General features: G+C 45.7%; 1 protein-coding gene across 1 annotated transcript in view; it reads left to right on the top strand.

Annotated features, from left to right (window-relative positions):
• Nucleotides 1-19,670, top strand: part of CTDP1 (CTD phosphatase subunit 1) — a 289,118-nt gene that overhangs the window by 27,374 nt on the left and 242,074 nt on the right. Inside the window, exons 2-4 of the mRNA XM_082258480.1 lie at nucleotides 2,566-2,649; nucleotides 14,366-14,459; nucleotides 16,466-16,594. Of these exons, the coding sequence (XP_082114606.1) occupies nucleotides 2,566-2,649; nucleotides 14,366-14,459; nucleotides 16,466-16,594 (307 nt within the window). The remainder of the gene's footprint in view (nucleotides 1-2,565; nucleotides 2,650-14,365; nucleotides 14,460-16,465; nucleotides 16,595-19,670) is intronic.

The following is a 19,670-nucleotide window of genomic DNA, read 5'->3' as shown; positions in this document are numbered from 1 at the left end:
TCTAAGGTGGACAGAATGGTTTGTTTCAGCCCTCTCCGCCTTACACTTTCTTGGTGGAAAATTGGCAGGCGGATTACCTCAGTCAGCCGGGGTGTTGGACCACGGGGAGTGGTCCTTTCATCCTGGGGTGTTTAATCAACTGTGTCTGGTGGGGCACCACCGAGGTGGATGTGTTGGTGTCTCGGCTCAAAAGAAAGATGCAGAGGTTTGTGGCTCAGTCAAGGGATCCTCTGGTGAACGCCACAGATGCGCTGGTGGCCCAGTGGGCGTCAGTATCGTCTGATTTATGCCGCCTTTCCTCTCAAGCTTCTGTCAAGACTCTGCAGGATAAAGGCAGAAGAGATTCCAGTCATCTTAGTGGCTCAGGTTTGGCTTCGCTGGGCTTGGTACGCCGATCTGGCGCAGCTGGTCTCTGACATTCCTTGGAAGCTTCCTCTCGAGAGGATCTGCTGTCCCAAGGACTGATCTTCCATCTTGCTTTACAGTCGTGGCTTTGACGTCTTGACTGTTGAACGCAAGGTGCTGAAGGATAAGGGGTTTATCTGAGTCGGTGATTCCTACCCTGTTGAAAGCTAGGAAGATCTACCATCGTACGTGGAAGACGTACATTGCGTGGTGTGAGTCTCTTGGAATTCTTCTTCGCTTCTTCTCTGTGGCTCGGATCTTGACCTTCAACAGGGGGTTGAACAGAAATTAACCTTGAGTACCATCAAGGGCCTGGTGTCTGCTTTGGCGGTCTTCTGACAATGACCTTTGGCCACACACTCCCTGGTGCGTACCTTTCTTCAGGGTGTCCAACATTGGTTCCTCCAGTGCGGGCTCCGTTGCAGCCTTGGGATCACAATTTGGTGCTTTCGGTTGTCCAGGAGCCTCCCTTTGAGAATCTTCAGGAGATTCCCCTGCTTACGTTGTCCCAGAAGGTGGCGTTTTTGGTGGCTATTACCTCTGCACGCACAGTGTCGGAACTGGCAGTGTTATCCTGTCATTCACCTTACCTGGTGATTCACAGAGATAAGGTGGTCCTTTGCCCCTGTCCATCGTTCCTTCCAAAGGTTGTCGCTGTTTTTCATTTGAATGAAGACATTGTTGCCTTCCCTGTGTCTCAGGTCTACACATGTGAATTAGATTGCGTTGCATGTCTTGGATGTGGTCCGGGCAATTAAGGTGTACTTGGCAGCTACGGAGTCTCTCGGGAAGTCTGACTCTCTATTTGTGCTCACGACTGGACCTCGTAAAGGGTTGTCCGCTTCCTCTGCGACCATTTCCAGATGGATCACAGATGGGGATTCAGTCCTATTCCATCAGGGGTCAAGTTCCTCCTTTATTTGTCAAGGCTCACTCTACTAGGGTGCTTATTGCCTCCCTAAGCTTTCCGTCATCAGGTGTCAGTGACGCAGGTTTGAAAGGCAGGCACCTGGTAATTGGTGCACACTTTTACTTTTTTCTTTTGGCCGCAAGGTTTTGCAGGCTGCTGTTTTTGAGGGCGTATTGTTTTTTTCAGGTGGGCTCCAGTTGGTTTAGTTGAGCTCCGGTTTACCTGGTTGACTATAATTTAGCCTTGGGAACTTCTTTTTCGCTGTTCCTACCCCTGCTTTGGGACGTCCCAATGGTTAAGAATACCTGGAGTTTTGTCAGTCAATGAATGAAAGAGAAAATGGGATTTGTGACTTACCGTAAAATCCATTTCTCTGATATTCATTGACAGACACCGCACCCACCCCTCTGTGGAGTTGTAATTCTCCTGACACTAAACTGAGTGCCTATAACAGGGAGTGTAGCCAGACTTTTTTTCTGCCTACTGTCCTACTCCTGTATGGGGAAGTATAACCCAATGGTTAAGAATCTCAGTATCTGTGTCTGCCAATGAACATCAGAGAAATGGTTTTTAGGGTAAGTTAAAAATCCCATTTTGCCCATGGCTTAAAAATTCAGGAAATTTACATCTCTAAGTGATATTATACCTCCTTTTTGTTTTTTAAAAATAAATTTAAATAATAAACATGTTATGCTTTGCGCAGAGCAGCCCCGATCCTCCTCTTCTCGGGTCCCCAGTCAGCACTCGTGGCATTTTTTTTTTCTTTTACGATTGTATAACATGCGCAAGCTTCCTTCAGTCACAGTGCCAACTTACTATAGCCAACTGAGGAATTTATGATTGCCTGTAACTTTGTCTCATGTATCTCTGGTCCTCTTTAGCACTGGTTTGCATCCTATGCATGAAGGTAAAAAAAATCTATCAATCCAGCGATGTGCACAATAGCCAAGGCTGAAAGAGCAGCGGGCGCCATTGGTTGCCACTGCTGTCCGTCGCTGATAATGAGGAAAGAGCGGGTGCAGGGCTGAGTCATGGCTCTGTGTGAATGGTTGTTCTGGGGGCACTCCACAGGAGGGAGGGGTCAGGAGCAATCTGGGCTTACCTGCTCCGTTTGCAGTGGGTCTGCACAGGGAAGTATAACCTGTTTAAGGTAGATTTTTTTTTTTCTTTTTTTTTTTTTTTAAAGTGAAATTAAACAGTTTGCCAAGTTGTTTCTCTGCTTCAATTTAGGTATTATTTTTATGTTGTAGGGGTGTCTTGGTGAGATTATCGGGCTGTAACCATCCTGTGGTGATGAAAGGCCTGTGTGCAGAATGTGGTCAGGACTTGACACAGTAAGTAAACTCTTCTTTTTCCTGTGTTCAGACTTGTTTGATTATTTTCATTATTTCATTTTTTTTTAAAACCCTGTTCTCTAATTGCTGGCAAGCTTTAATTCAGTTCATTTTATCTGTCTATTACGTTAGTACCCAGCTAATTTTGCCATTTTGCGTGGCTGTAAACATTCAACCGATATGACCGGGCTGTGCGACTGAGTGTTGTGCGTCTGACCGGGCGGTGCGACTGAGTGTTGTGCGTCTGACCGGGCGGTGCGACTGAGTGTTGTGCGTCTGACCGGGCGGTGCGACTGAGTGTTGTGCGTCTGACCGGGCTGTGCGACTCAGTGTTGTGCGTCTGACCGGGCTGTGCGACTCAGCGTTGTGCGTCTGACCGGGCTGTGAGATTGTGAGTGTTGGGTGACTGACCGGTGTCAAGTGAGTGGAGCGGAATACCAGAGGGTGAGAAGGTAGCGTTAGGAAGCCAGGAAATAGCCACATAGGATAGACTTAAATCGCTGAATCCCCATTAGATTAGATAGTAGGTACAATGCCCGGCGGGTGTGGAGATGCGACTCGGTGTACATCTTGTGATATGTATGCGTTCCTCGGTCATGCGATCGAGGGCGAATACAAATGCGCAAAATGTGAGCACGTTGCTTCCCTGGAAGCTCAGGTCCTGAATCTAGGGAAGCAGCTGGCAAAACTGAGACGAATGTCCATACCGGAGGAGAGCCAGGATTGTACCAATCAGGTGCAGACAGGGGCCTGCACAGAGGTGGGCGGAGTATCGGAGGTGCAGGCATCAGAGCAGAGCAGAGGGGTAGAAGGGGACAAGTCAAGGAGGCTGATCCTGGGCTGGAGCACCCCAATGGATACGCCCCGTTGTGTGATGTTGGGGAAACCAGTCAGGGACCAGCATTGCTGGAGCAGAGCGACACCCCTAGCTGCCAGGGGAAGAACTCCTCCAGTGAGGCCGGGAGAAAGGGAAAGGAAAGACAGGTGTTGGTGGTAGGGGACTCAATTATTAGAAGGACAGATAGTGTAATCTGTGACAAAGACCGTGTGCGCCGAACAGTCTGTTGTTTGCCGGGCGCTCGGGTTCGGCACATCGCGGATCGGGTGAACAGATTATTGGGTGGGGCTGGGGAAGACCCAGCTGTCATGGTACACGTGGGTACCAATGACATAGGCAGAGGAAGACGGAGAGTCCTAAACGATTTCAGGGACTTAGGCGCCAAGTTGAGGACTAGGACCTCCAAAGTAGTATTTTCCGAAATACTACCTGTACCTCGAGCCACACCAGAGAGGCAGCGGGAGATTAGGGAAGTTAACGAGTGGCTGAGGAGCTGGTGTAGTAAGGAGGGTTTCGGGTTCCTGGAGAACTGGGCCGACTTCTCAGTCGGTCACCGGCTCTTTGGTAGGGACGGATTGCACCTGAATGGGGTGGGTGCAGCCGTACTGGGTGCGAGGATGGCCAAAAAGTTAGAGGGGCTTTTAAACTAGGGAATGGGGGGGGGGGGGGGGTACAGATGTAGAATTAGCCAGTGGAAAGCAAGTTTCAGAGGGCAGAAATGGGGGCATTAGCGGTAGGGTGTTCGGAGCTCCTATACCCAGGGTGGGTACGGGGAAAAATCATGAGAGAAGCCTAAAACCATCAAAATTACGAGGCTTATATACCAATGCCAGAAGCCTGGCCAACAAGATGGGAGAGCTGGAGCTGCTGATGTTTGAGGAGGACTTAGATTTTGTGGGGATAACTGAGACTTGGTTTGACAGCTCTCATGACTGGATGGCGACCATTAAGGGGTATTCCCTTTATCGCAGAGATAGAGAGGGTAAAAAAGGGGGAGGGGTATGTTTGTATATTAAGAACAGTATACAGGTAAATATGAGGGATGATATTAATAATGGAGCTATGGACGAGGCAGAATCCCTATGGGTAGAGCTTCAAAGGAAAGGCACGGTGGGGAAGGTAATATTGGGCGTATGCTATAGGCCCCCAAACCAGAGGGAGGAGGGTGAGGTGGACCTCATGTTACAGATAGGATTGGCAGCAAGGATGGGAAATGTCATTATAATGGGGAATTTAATTATCCTGATATAGACTGGGCAGAAGGAACCGCGCATTCAGCCAAGGCTCGGCAGTTCCTAAATGTTTTGCAGGACAATTTCATGGGTCAGATGGTGAATGCACCGACAAGAAACAATGCGGTACTTGACCTACTGATTACCAACAATACAGACCTGCTCACGGATATAGAAATACGGGACAACTTAGGGAACAGTGACCATAGGTCAATTGGTTTCAGTATTAATTACAGTAATAGGAAACACAAGGGTAATATAAGGACACTGAATTTCAAAAGAGCCAATTTCCCTAAACTGCGCTCGCTGCTAGAAAATATCAATTGGGATAGAACCCTGGGAACAAAGAACACGGAGGAAAAATGGGAGTGCTTCAAGAGCATACTTAACAAGGGGATTGACCAGTGCATTCCACAGGGAAATAAATTTAAAAGAGCAAAACTAAACCCTGGGTGGCTAAACTCCAACATAAAAATGTATATTAGAGCTAAAGAAAAGGCCTTCAAAAAATACTAGACTGAGGGGTCATTGGCAGCATTTAAGCACTACAAAGAGTGTAATAAGAAATGTAAAGATGAAATCAGGCCGGCTAAAATAGAACACGAGAGACGTATAGCGGAGGAGAGTAAAAAGAACCCCAAGAAGTTCTTTAAGTATATAAACAGTAAGAAAGCGAGGCCAGAACACATTGGCCCCATAAAAGATGATAAAGGAAAAATGGCCGCTGAGGACAGAGAAAAGGCGGAAGTGTTAAATAATTTCTTTTCTTCAGTCTTCACAAAGGAATCGGGGGGCTACACGAACCCCGCTTGTAAGGCCGAACTAAATAATACACCTCAGGAAGTGCCGCCATGGCTAACAGAGGATAGACTTAGAGCTAAACTAGAGAAACTTAACATAAATCTCCGGGACCGGATGGCTTGCACCCAAGGGTTCTTAATGAGCTCAGCCAGGTGATTGCCAGACCATTATTCTTGATCTTTAAGGATAGTTTACAGACAGGTATGGTGCCAGCTGATTGGAAAAAAGCCAACGTGGTACCAATATTTAAAAAGGGGCCGAGATATATCCCGGGTAACTATAGGCCGGTCAGCCTAACATCAGTAGTCTGCAAAATTTTGGAGGGGATGATAAGGGACCACATACAAGACTTTAGTAATGAAAACGGTATTATAAGTAGTAATCAGCATGGATTCATGAAAAATCGTTCATGCCAAACCAATCTATTAACCTTCTACGATGAAGTGAGCTGCCACTTAGATAAAGGTAAGCCTGTGGATGTGGTGTATCTGGACTTTGCAAAGGCCTTTGACACCGTTCCCCACAAACGCTTACTGTACAAACTAAGGAAGATAGGTATGGACCATAAGGTGAGTACCTGGATAGAGAACTGGCTCCAGGGGAGAGTCCAGAGGGTGGTGATTAATGGGGAGTACTCTGATTGGGCGGGTGTGGAAAGTGGGGTCCCCCAGGGTTCTGTCCTGGGACCAATCCTGTTTAATTTATTCATAAATGATCTAGAGGAGGGGATATCTAGTACAATCTCAGTATTTGCAGATGATACTAAATTAGGCATGCCAATATCTTCTATGCAGGATGTGGAAATCTTGCAAGCAGACCTGAACAAAATAACGGGGTGGGCAACTACATGGCAGATGAGATTTAATGTAGAAAAATGTAAAGTAATGCACTTGGGGGCCAGAAACCAGAAAGCAAGCTACTCACTAGGGGGGGAACCTCTGGGTGAGTCTAGGATGGAAAGGGACCTGGGGGTTCTGGTAGACAACAGGCTTGGAAGTGGCATGCAATGCCAAGCCGCTGCAAGCAAAGCCAACAGAATACTGGGTTGTATAAAAAAGGGGATTCACTCCAGAAATAAAGAGATTATTCTTCCACTCTACAAGACTCTGGTCCGGCCACATCTGGAGTATGCTGTCCAGTTCTGGGCACCCTTCCTCAGGAAGGATGTGCTGGAACTGGAGAAAGTCCAGAGAAGGGCAACAAAAATAATTAGGGGAATGGAGGACATCAGCTATGAGGAAAGACTACAAGCACTGAACCTATTCTCTCTGGAGAAGAGATGATTGAGGGGGGATATGATATCAATGTACAAATACTGTACTGGCGACCCGAGCATAAGGAACAAACTATTCAGAGAAAGGAGATACAATAAGACACGTGGCCACTCACTAAAACTTGAGGAAAGGCGGTTTAACCTTAAAGTGCGTAAGGGGTTCTTCACTGTAAGAGCGGTAAGGATGTGGAATTCTCTTCCGCAAGCAGTCGTATCAGCGGGGAGCATTGATAGTTTCAAAAAACTATTGGATGGACACCTTAAAGACCACAACATACAGGGGTATACAATGTACGGTTAAAAGCAAACACACACACACATCATAGGTTGAACTGGATGGACTTGTGTCTTTTTTCAGCCTCACTAACTATGTAACTATGTAATTATGTAATGCATCTGTGATAAGCACATACCCTTCCTTGTATTACAGTATCTCACAAAATTAAGTACACCCTTCACATTTTTGTAAATATTTTATTATATCTTTTCATGTGACAACACTGAAGAAATTACTTTGCTACAATGTAAAGTTGTGATTGTACAGCTTGTATAACAGTGTAAATTTGCTGTCCCCTCAAAATAACTCAACACACAGCCATTAATGTCTAAACCGCTGGTAAGAAAAGTGAGTATACCCACAAGTGACAATGTCCAAATTGGGGCCAAAGTGTAAATATTTTGTGTGGCCACCATTATTTTACAGCTCTGCGTTAACCCTCTTGGGCATGGAGTTCATCAGAGCTTATCAGGTTGCCACTAGAATCCTCTTCCAACTCCTCCATGATGACATAACTGAGCTGGTGGATGTTGTAGACCTTGCGCTTCTCCACCTTCCGTTTGAGGATGCCCCACAGATGCTCAATAGGGTTTAGCTTTGGAGGCCAGTGCATCACCTTTACCCTCAGCTTCTTTAGCAAGACAGTGGTCGTCTTGAAAGTGTGTTTTGGGGTTGTTCTCATGTTGTAATATTGCCCTGCGGCCCATTCTCCAAGGGGAGGGGATCATGCTCTGCTTCAGTACTTCACAGTACATGTTGGCATTCATGGTTTCCTCAGTGAACTGTAGCTCCCCAGTGCCGGCAGCACTCATGCAGCCCCAGACCATGACACTCCCACCATCAAGCTTGACTGTAAGCAAGACACACTTGCCTTTGTATTCTTTACCTGGTTGCTGCCACACAAGCTTGACACCATCTGAACCAAATAAGTTTATCTTGGTCTTATCAGACCACAGGACATGGCTCCAGTAATCTATGTCCTTAGTCTGCTTGTCTTCAGCAAACTGTTTGCGGGCTTGCTTGTGCATCATCTTTGGAATAGGCTTCCTTTTGGGACGACAGCCATGCAGACCAATTTGATGCAGTGTGCGGCGTATGGTCTGAGCACTGACATGCTGACCCCCCACCACCACTTCAACCTCTGCAGCAATGCTGCCAGCACTCATACGTCTAGCACGTGCACTCAACTTCTTTGGTCAACCATTGGGAGGCCTGTTCTGGGTGGAACCTGTCCTGTTAAACTGCTGTATGGTCTTGGCCACTGTGCTGCAGCTCAGTTTCGGGGTCTTGGCAATCTTCTTATAGCCTAGGCCATCTTTATGTATAGCAAAAATGATTTTTTCAGATCCTCAGAGTTCTTTGCCTTGAGGTGCCATGTTGAACCTCCAGTGACCATTATGAGAGAGTGAGAGTGAGAGTGATATCCCCAAATTTAACACATCTGCTCCCCATTCACACCTGAGACCTTGTAGCACTAACAAGTCACATGACATCGGGGAGTGAAAATGGCTAATCAGGCCCAATTTGTACATTCACTTGGGGGTGTACTCTTTTGTTGCCAGCGGTTTAGACAATAATGGCTGTGTGAGTTATTTTGAGGGGACAGCAAATTTACACTGTTATACAAGCTGTACACTCCACTTTACATTGTAGCGAAGTATAATTTCTTCAGTGTTGTCACATGAAAAGATAAAATATTTACAAAAATGTGAGGGGTGTACTCCCTTTTGTGAGATACTGTACCTACCATCGCCTGCTCAACTTTAGTACTAGTACATTTTGAAAGTCGGGTATTTCCATCATCAGCCACCTGCCCACCGAAAATAGTGCTTAAACTCTGATCAATCATTCATCTGGTACCATTGCCATCACATGGGAGTGTACTGGTAAGTGTACATTTCCTGATGACTTTTAAGACTATTTGCAAAATGTTTTTGATGGACACAAATATCTATTAGGCTATGGGTTATAATGCCATCTGCAGGAGGAGAGTCCTAGGTGCATAAGTGCATAAAATAAAACAACATTAGGAGCCAGCACAATCTACTTCAGCAGTAGTTGACTTGAGAACTGTTAGGCCTCAAGCGCGGCCCCTGACCCTTCCAGAGGACCGCACAATAGCAGTACATTTTTGTGCATTGAGGTGCACTGTGTCAAGTCGGGCAGCTCATTCAAAATGTATAAGCTAGAATGCACCGCAATGCCCAAAAATTTTAGTCCCGTTGCAGTTTTCTCCCCCCCCCCCCCCTTTTTTTTTTTTCTAACCATATCATATCCCACACTGAAGAAGTGGGAATACAATAACTCCAGCAGTGTTTGTGGGTGCAATAATAAACCACAGTGTTGGTGTCAGTACTAATTGACCCCTTCCACATTGGTGGAACGAGGCAGTGGATTTTAACACCCATACCCCATGCATCGGTGGTCATAGCAGTTAGTTAACCAATCATTCTCTCCTTGCATTCTCCCCTTTCCCCTTGCATTGGGGGTCATAGCAGTGACAGTTAAACCCCCCATTCCGCTCTGCATTCATGATTATAGCAATGAGCCAGGTATTGGGCACCAGAGTGGCTAAACGGCTGTTTTTTTTCCTTATATCTATGAAGGATGTTCCTCAATCAGGTCCTTTTTGTTCCAAAAAAAAAAAAAAAAAATTGTACAAATTCTACAATATTTTTCACCACCGGTCTTAAATCAACTGCTGAATGGGTAACAGGCTGAATAACTCAGATCCTTGTAATCTCCCCAGTTCATTTATCAAATGAAAGCAGAAAGTTGATTACGATCGGTTAAATGTTATTGATTATTTTCTGCGGTAATTACTCATGGTTTGTGGCCCTTAGTGTCACAGCATGCTTCCCACAGGCCACAAGGTTGTGGAATTCTATTTAGGAGCCTTTCTGCATTCTTCCTTTGGGTGAGTGATGGGGCTTTACTGGGAGGGGGATGATTTCCCTGTTTTTTCTGCCTTGAACCTTTCGCTAAGGCACAAAGTTTCTGTCAGGTTTGCTCGATGGGCGAGGAATGCACCAGTAGGCTGCTCAGCAATTGGATTGGGTTGTGCATGTGAATGGGCAGCGACTGTCAGAGGACTCAGAGAAAGGAATTTTACGGTAAGATTTTACAAAAATTCTGTTTTTGTACAAGTACTGGAAATCCTATAAAAGACCAGCCATTAGATAGATTTTTGAGGGGACAAAATATCTTGAATATAACTTAAAAGTACATACTCAAAATGTATAACCCACCTAGTCTTACACTGGAGTACCAAAATCATCACTAAATATTGCTCTCCTATAGCTTAAAGCGGAGTTCCAGCCTCAAAATTAACTTTGCCCCATCCGCTTGCTGTACATTACCTGAAAAAGAATTGGATAATGACAATTTTTTTTTTTTTGATTCACTTACCTTGTTTTTTAAAAAAATGTACTTGCCTTCCTTCCTCTTCCTCCCTCTGCGGCCGCGCCGTTACTTCCTTCTTGCAGTGACTCCTGGGAGCTGAGCGTCATCGCTCCCAGGAGTCAATGCGCCTGCACCGGCCCTGCTCGTCACTTCCGGTGCAGGCGCGTTATTCCCTGCTGAACAGCTTCTGAGCATGCCCAGAAGCTGTGCAGGGATGACACGCCTGCACCAGAAGTGACGAGCAGAGTCGGTGCAGGACATTCTGGGACTCGGACGTCACCGAAGAGGATGCTTCAGCTGCCCACACCTGAGATGGCACTGCTGGACAAGACATTTTTCAAGGTAAGTATTTCTTCTAAAAGGTAAGTGAAACAGGGGACAGTTCAGAGGCTACTGTTGCTTAAATGCACTAGCCCTGACTGTCCCGGGGGTATTTTTATCAAAAAAAATTTGTTGAGGCCGGAACTCCGCTTTACGACCTTCCCGCCCTGGCCTATAGCAGAATGACAGCTGACAGTGGCTTCCCCATCCTGACTGGATTTCATATGGCGTCCTGTCAGAAAGAGACCCTATGTGTCTGTCGCAGCCGGTGACTGATCAGTATTACCGGCTCACTCTCGGTACCATGTTTCTGCCATGACCGATTGCCAATTCCTTTCATGCCATTCATTGTGTACAATTGTGTTGCTAGATGTGATTGGTCAATTTTATCACATGGTACAGACAGGACCAATCACAGCCCATCTGTACCATGTGATTAGCTTTGGCAGTCCCAGCTAATCACAACAAAACAGTTTCATTCAATAAAATGGCTGCTTAAAGACCAGGCCCTATTTTGCGATTCGTGCAATGCTGTACTCAAACGAAATTGACGTCCTCCTTTTTTTCCCACAAACAGAGCTTTCTTTTGGTGGTATTTGATCACCTGTGCGTTTTTGTTTATAGCGGGGGAAAAAAAAAAAAAGAGCGACAATTTTGAAAAAATAACTATTTCACATTTTTTTTTTGTATGAAATTCTCAAAAAAAAAAAAGAAGAAAAATCTAATTTTTTTTTAACATTTTAGGCCAATAAGTTTTTTGTTGCGTATTTTTGGTAAAAAAAATGGCAATAAGCGTATTTTGATTGGTTTGCGCAAAAGTTGTTGCGTTTACTAACTACGGGAAAGATTTATGTCCTTTTTTTTTTTTTCTTTTTTTTTACTAGTAATGGCGATCTGCGTTTTTTTTTTTTTTTTTTCTTTTTGGCGGGACTTCAACATTGTGGCGGACAGATCGGACCCCCGACTGACATTTTTGACACTTTTGGGAGTACCAGTGACATTACTACAGTAATCGGTGCTATAAATATGCACGGTTACTGTCAAAATGACACTGGCAGGGAAGGGGGGTTAACTTTTTTGGTGATTAAGTGGTTAAGTGTGACCCTAGGGGCGTGATTCTAACTGTCGGGGCGTGGCTTGTTAGATCATCACAGAGACATGCGATCCTATATAGCAGGATTACATAGCCTCTGTGATGATCTAAGGGAGAATGAAAGACGGCTGTGTTTACATCAGCTATCTGTCTTTCTCCCTCTGCAGCATGAGATCGTGAGTGACCAGCGGCCATCTGAGCCGCCGGTCACTCGTGCTAGCTCCCCAGGGAACGAGCAGGGGCGGGAGCGTGCTGCCGGCGGCGCTCGCCCCCCACAGGCGGCTGAGCGAGTGACGTACCCCTACCTCATTTTGCCTAGCAGTGGCTGCCTGCCGTAGTATATCTGCGGTGGGCGGTGGTTAAAGTGAGCCGACGTAGGTCTACGCCAGTTTGCATTAAGTGGTTAATATACTGGTTTTTCCTCTGTATTAGTGTCTGGTGGCTCTGGTGCCGCTAAAGCTGAACTCCAAACTTTTTCACTAGAACTGAATGGAATGATCAGTCCCAGCATAGATCATACCTCTGTACCATGTTGCTCTGTTGTCTGCAGATCCTCTGATATTCTAGGTTTAGTTGTGGCTTTGTACCATGTGTCAGTCTGTATAGTCTGATGTAGACTTATGCCCCATACACACGTGCAGATTATCTGCAGACTTGCCAAAACCATATAATATGAGGTCAAACCTAAACACTTTCAATTTGTATGCAATCCGGCAGGCCCTTGCACTACATAGAAAAGGTAAGTCTGCAGACAAAAGTCTGCAGATAATCTGCACGTGTGTATGGGGCATTAGTCTCTTCCATAGCCACTTCCTGTTGCATCTCTAGCCTAAAACACACTCCTCTGTAGTCTTTGAGACTGCAAATGATTTAACTTCCTTCACAGCTCTGATGGTGGGGGGGATGGAATACATCCTAATTATCACTCAGTCCCGTCTAGTCACACTACAAGAAGAGTCCAAACCTCCCAAGTCAAGCAGATTACAGGATTATTCAAAATCAAATAGGAAACACCTTTTATTAACAGCCTGTTCTGAAAGCTAGCTGTTCTGCTGCTAGGCAGGTTTGAATAGATCACAATTAGAATTCAGTGCTGCCAAGTTAAATATGTTGATTAATATGAACAGGTAATTTTTTCACATCTGAAGGAAACACCTTCATAATAACCTCCCATAGCCTTTCCTCCTATAGTCTTGCAGTAAGCCATTATTCTTTGGCATGCTGCAAGACAGGAATGACACATTTGCCAGCTAAAGTGGCACAGTTCTGAATACCAAAAAATGCCCTGGTCATGAAGGAGGTAAAAACTTCCAGGTCAAGTGGTTTAAAAAGGCAAAAATACAAACCCAAACACAGCCTTAGGGGCCAGCACCATCTAGTAGCTAACCCTAACCACCTTCAGAAACCTTGAGCCCAAAGTGTCAATATTTTGTGTTGCCACCATTATTTTCCTGCACTGGGTTTTTTATTTCTTACAAAAAAACAATTACAGAAAATTTTGAAAAAAAAAAAATGTTTTCTGGGTGTTTGAAAATAAGTAATTTTGTCTCCTTCATTGATGAGGAGGTACCAATAAGTGGAACTGAGGGGCGGCACTGATGGGCAGGCACTGACTGGCAACACTGTGGGCACTGCTTGGGGCGACTTATGGGCACTGTTTTTTACTTCGATCAGTGCCCTGATTACCTTTCCTAGGCTTCCCTTTGAGGAGGAGCCGCTGATCGGCTCTTCTCGCCACACTCTCTGACAGTGTGAGACGAGGAGAGCCGATCAACGGCACTTATTTACATGTGACTGGCTGTGATTGGACACAGCCGATCACTTGGGTAAAGAGCCATGTCATTGGCTCTTTACCAAGATCGGGGTCGCGCCGTGTCCTAGCAACACGGCGCAGCCACGATCGCCACACTGCGCGCCCGAGAGGCTGTTGTGGTGCGCCATCATATGACGGCATTCCAGAACGAGAGCTGCACCACTCCGCCGTCATTTGTCGGTGGGCGGGCGACAACTAGTTAACATCTAGGGGCCATCAAGGGGTTAGCTGTGTGTCCACCAATGTGTAATGTGTTCTTCTTTTACTTTACTATCTGGGTGTTATCTCCCTGCTTTTCAGGCAGAAAAAACAGCCAGATTTCTGTTCACTGTACATAAATTTCTGTGTTTTTAAAAAAAAAAAAAAAAAAAAGAAAAACGCACAAGTACTTCTATTGATAAACTAAGCAAAGGCTCATCGCCTGATGGGCTTTAGCATATCACTTTGGCAACTGTTTTTTGTAGTAAGCCAATTGCTTTCTGCAACATTGATGGATGTTAGAAATGTTTTTATAGTTGATTTGGAATCCAATGTACTGGAAAAAAGAAGGCCCTGATTGTTTCAGTGTGCCCTATATTGACATGTTAGAGCTGTTGGGTTTCTTACATTTTGCATGTACTTTTATTTGAAATAGTTGGTCCCCTACTAAGTCTCTTATTTATCTAGGTTACAAAACAAGAATGGCAAGCAGCAGGTGCCGTTGTCAACAGCAACTGTTTCCATGGTTCACAGTGTCCCAGAACTCATGGTCAGCTCAGAGGTAAGCTGCGACACTGTTTAAAATGTTAGTCTACAAAGCAGTAAAGGGGGGCTATCTTTTTGGGTCAGTTGTATTTTTATTTTTTTTTTTAAAAGAGAAGTATGGGGGTCAGAAGTACATTTACTTTTGTTTATCTGTGACTCCTTCTGCTTATAATGGGCTATAGCCTGCTATCAGTTGACAGGGCAGATCTGTGTCAGGCTCAGGAAGCATTCAGCACAGGGCTGAGAACTGTTTTTCTCTATCGCTCATTGACAGACGTAGTCTTCTTGATTCTCAAGAGCACTACGTCTGTCAATGAGCTTAAGAGAAAAGGATTTTACGGTAAGATCTTACAAAAATCCATTTTTTTTTTTTTTTTTTTGTAAAGTGAGAGCATAGCATCAATATGATTCATATATGCACTAATTTAGAATAATCAATTGAACAAAAACCATTAGGCCCCTTTCACATGAACGATCTGATCAGATCCGCCTTCCAGTTTTTTAGGCGGACCTGATCGGATCCTCCATGCATCCCTATGGGGCAGCGGATATTGACCCTATTTTCCATCCGTCCAGCAGGTCAGATGAGAACGGACAGGCGGTCCGTTCTCATCCGATTCCCCCATAGAGGACAGCAGGGATCTGACGGCTCTGTCTCCGCACACAGAGCGGAGACGGAGCTGTCATCCACCTGCTCTGCGGGGATCATCGGATCCATCCCCTGCTGAGCAGAACGATTCAGTGGACGGAACGGACCCGTGTGAAAGGGGCCTTAGGCCCCTTACTCACGGGGCAGGCTGTATTAAAGTCCGTCTGCTGATCCTCACTGAGCAGGTGGATGGGTGTTCCGTGTCCTCTCCGATTTATGCAGAACAGACACAGCCTGGTCTCTTGTATGGATGGTTGGATGTAAACTGACAGCTTGTCTGTTTACACTCGGCTGCCAACCGATCTAATCAACCGGACTGATGGGAAACTGATCCCCATCCGCCTGTTTTTAGCGGATATGATCCAATGTCATCGGACACATGTCCGTTGTCACCTGCTGCTCAATAGAAGAGACAAGAGGGACTGATCGGGTCAGCCTGAAAAACGGACAGGTGGACCTAATTGGTCGGCACATGTAACAGGACCCTAAAGGCCCATACACATAAGGGAATTGGAAGTAAAAAAATTTCTGACAAACTATCTGCCGATTTTCGGATCGTTAGTACAGTGTTTTCAACAGCCGATAATGAATTTTCTTACAACAAAAGCTGAATGTACAGTCTATAAAATTTTTATCATACGTGAACATAACCAATTTTAGTTTTAGTACAGTTTTTGTCTGAAAAATTTTGTAAGAGCAAGACTACGCGTGCTCAGAAATGAAAGAATACAAACAAAACAATACAACACTTCTGAAGTTTTATTCTGTCGTACGAGAATTTTCGTTTGTTGAGTAACCTCTTCACTTTCAATTTGAGACTACCATGCAACAAAAAACAGACGAAAATTTGTCCGATAATCTAAATGTGTGTACGAGGCTTTATAGTTTCCCTTTCAGTCAACATTTGGTAATGAATCAATCACAGACAAAGTAGTGACCGCACTCCGGTATAGTTGAAATCAAAGAATGGAGTATTTTATTCTTCATCACAGACATCAATATATGACGTAAGACATGGGACAGGTAATTGGTTGACGCGTTTCACGACCTATAGTAATGAGTAAGCGACTGGATTTGTCATGAAACGCGTCAACCAATTACCTGTCCCATGTCTTAGCAGTCATATATTGATGTCTGTGATGAAGAATACTCCATTCTTTGATTTCAACTATACCGGAAGTGCGATCACTACTTTGCCTGTGATTGATTGACTATCTGGATGGCGAATCCGACCTGCACCTGAGTCACATCTCACCTGAACGGTCCACTTGTATTGGATTCCAACATTTGGTAATGGTCATAATTTGGCTGCTTAACACTTTAAATTTCAGCATATTTTTTGTGGTGTTTTTTAATATACTTTATTTTTTTAGCAAGCAGAACAGCTAGGTCGTGAAGACCAGCAGAGATTACATCGAAATAGGAAACTTGTTCTTATGGTTGACTTAGACCAGACCTTAATCCATACTACAGAACAGCACTGTCAACATATGTCCAGAAAGGTAAAAATTATTATTATTTTTTTTTCAATGGCACTTAGTCTACTGGATGTTTGCGGGTTGAACTTGCAATCATATACCTGTATCAGTGGCATAGGGCTAAAAATGCATATGAAATGTTCTTTGTAGCTTTTTAGTTGAAAGTCGCAAAAGAGCCTAAACAAACACAAGAACTTCATCCTAATAGTGAGCAACAGAAATGTGTGAACCATTGGTTTAAATACAACCTGCACTGGGCCGGTAACTGCACAATCTTGACTATTCTGCTCACCAGGTCCTTTTTTTTTTTTTTTTTCCCTACTCTTTAGAGAAACTGGCTAGGCTAGTATCCTCAGCAAAGAGCTGTGAACATTTGGGTCTTCGTGTTGTGTTGACAACTGTCCACGAGGCTTGTCAACTTTGTACAAGTGTTTCAAGAGAAAGCAAGGCAGCCTTCCTCCCCTTCCTCTCACAGTGACTGTTGACTGCTTTACCATTCATTCAGTTCTGACCCTTATGAGCATCAGTAGTGGGTAGGGTGCCTTTTAATCCTACAGAAAAAAATTTGATCAGGACATTGATGCAACAAAAAAGAAAGCTGGGAATATTTCTAGGGAATGCTGCCTTTCGCACATAGAAAAGGGTACAACTCTTTTTTCTCTATCGCTCATTGACAGACGTAGTCTTCTTGATTCTCAAGAGCTGGGTTATGTTGTCTCCGCAGGAGTAGGACTAGGCAGAAAGACAAAACGTTCTGGCTCCACCTTAGGGGCAGTCCCTGAGGGTATATCCTCCCTCTCTCTGCTACAGGGAATCAGTTTTTTTCTGTCTAGTCAGGAGTAAGGACCTAAGCTCCTTGCTGGGATCTTTTTGGTCCTGGCAAGATTTTTTCTTTAGAAGAAATATTTTTTAGGTAGTTTTTTCTCCAGTGTTTTTCCTGTGAGATCTTCAAGCAAAAATGCCGGACTGGGCGACACTAGTGGTCACCCCAGCCGGCCTACGAGCGCGCGCAGACCATTGCATTGCGCTTGGTCGGCCGCGACACATTCAAGTAAGTATGCGGGGCCGGGCGACGGGCTGGATGTTGAGATCCAGTGGTCACCCCGGTTTCTGCCTACGAGCGCGTGCAGACCAGAGCTCCGCGCTGGGTCGGCCGCGACGGAGTCCCAGTGGAGGGACTGACCTTGCGAGTTAAAAGTCTCGCTTGGACGCCAGGAACCTGAGAGTCGAGGCGTCCGGAGTGGTCCACAAACCCCCACCCCGGTGGAGAGGGTATTGTGAAGAGAGGGTGCCTGTCGGTTCGGTATGGTGAGTAAACGTTCCCTTTTTTCTTTCCTCGTTATGAGGCAGTATGAATTATGGGCCCCTCCATACATGGTCAGTATATATCTGACACTAAAAGTCCCCCTTGTAAATACAGTATGTGTTTGTGGGAAGTGGACTTGGTTTGAGAGCTAACACTCTACCCAGCAGACTGTAGCATTACAGCAGACATAGGAGGTATAATCCTACCTTATTTGTAGTGTATCTCCTGTAGATCTATCAATCGCCACTCAGCAGAGATGCAGGTGGATGTGCTGGGAAAAACGTTTTAGGCGGTCCGCCGCCATTTTGCCGTAGACCAGGTGCATGCATGTCCTCAGGTCACGCCGGCCGCCATGTTTTTGGAGTCTAATGTCTCCTATATGGGGGCGGCCATGTTTCATGAGCCCAGCTACCTCGTGGAGAGCTGGGAACGCCGGAAGGCGTACACAGGGGGCGGAGCCACGTCCTTCTACCCGGGAAAAAGCAACAGCTCCTTCCAGTCTGTAAAGACAGACGCTGACTGCAGTTGGTTGGAAACTTCACTGCATCGGTTGGTGAGCCTTGGGGGTCCCTCTCTCTCTCTGTGGGATCGAGAAGCAGGTACTCTGAGGGGCGCTATTGCGCTAGGGGGAGACACATAAAAAAAAAAAAAAAAAAAATTTAAAAAAAAAAAAAAAAAAAAAAGAGGTATTTCTCTAGCGCTCATCGACAGACGTAGTCCTCGGTGATACACCACCTTCGGGTTATGTTACCTCCGCAGGAGCAGGACTAGACAGGAAATTAAAAAGCTCTGGCCACACCCTAGGGGCAGTCCCAGAGGGCATATCCTCTCTCTCCCTGCCTCAGCAAATCAGTTATTTTCTGTCTAGTTAGGAGTAAGGACCTAGATACCTTGCTGGGATCTTAGGTCCTGGCAAGAATTTTTTTCTTAAAGGATTTTTAGACAGCTTTTTTTCTCCAGTGTTCCTGTGAGATCTTCAAGCAAGAAAGCTGAACTGGGCGACGGGCTGGATGTTGAGATCCGGTGGTCACCCCAGTTCAGCCTACGAGCGCGTGCAGGCCATAGCTCCGCGCTGGGTCGGCCGCGACAAAGTCCCATTAAAAGGACTGAACCCGCGAGTTAAACGTCTCGCTGAAACGCCTCGCTGAAACGCCAAAGACCATGAGTCACGGCGTCCGTATCGGTCGACAGCCCTCCCGCCCCGGTGGAGAGGGGTACTGTCAGGAGTTGGTGCCCGCCTGGTTCCGGTATGGTGAGTAGTATGTTCCCCCTTTTTCCCTGACGGGTTTTGTGGTGAACGCGGGCCCCTCTCTGTATGGTAAGAAAGAGTCCTTTCTATCCTATAACATGTCACAAATCCTCCTACTTTGAGTGTGATTTTATGTGTGCAAAAGCCAGGAGGCTTGGTTTGGGAGCTAACAATCTATTGTATACATGTTTAAAAAATATGTAAGCTGTGGCATTCTGGGAATCTTATGGGTTAAGTATAGCTACCTACCAGTCAGAAGCCACGGACATGTAGACTGCCTTCCAAATCAGATCTCCAGCTATTAGCAGGCCTCCCGAACGGCCATGCGGTCCGCCAGGGCCGGTACCGCCAACCACGCCAGATCCCCATGCAGAGAGAGTGTTGTGTGCCCTGCAGCACACCGCTATTCAGTATAGGCCGCCGCCATTTTTTTTGCTGGATCGCACGAGCCGCCATTTTGGCGCAGCCTCGTGTCTCCAGCATGGGGGCGGCCATGTTTGAGGTGATCCTACACCTCGTGGAGCTTGGGGGAGGCGCCGGAAGGC

This window comes from Pelophylax lessonae (assembly GCF_965119305.1).
Source record: "Pelophylax lessonae genome assembly, chromosome: 5".
Lineage (NCBI taxonomy): Eukaryota > Metazoa > Chordata > Amphibia > Anura > Ranidae > Pelophylax > Pelophylax lessonae.
This window is presented reverse-complemented; position numbering and strand designations above follow the sequence as displayed.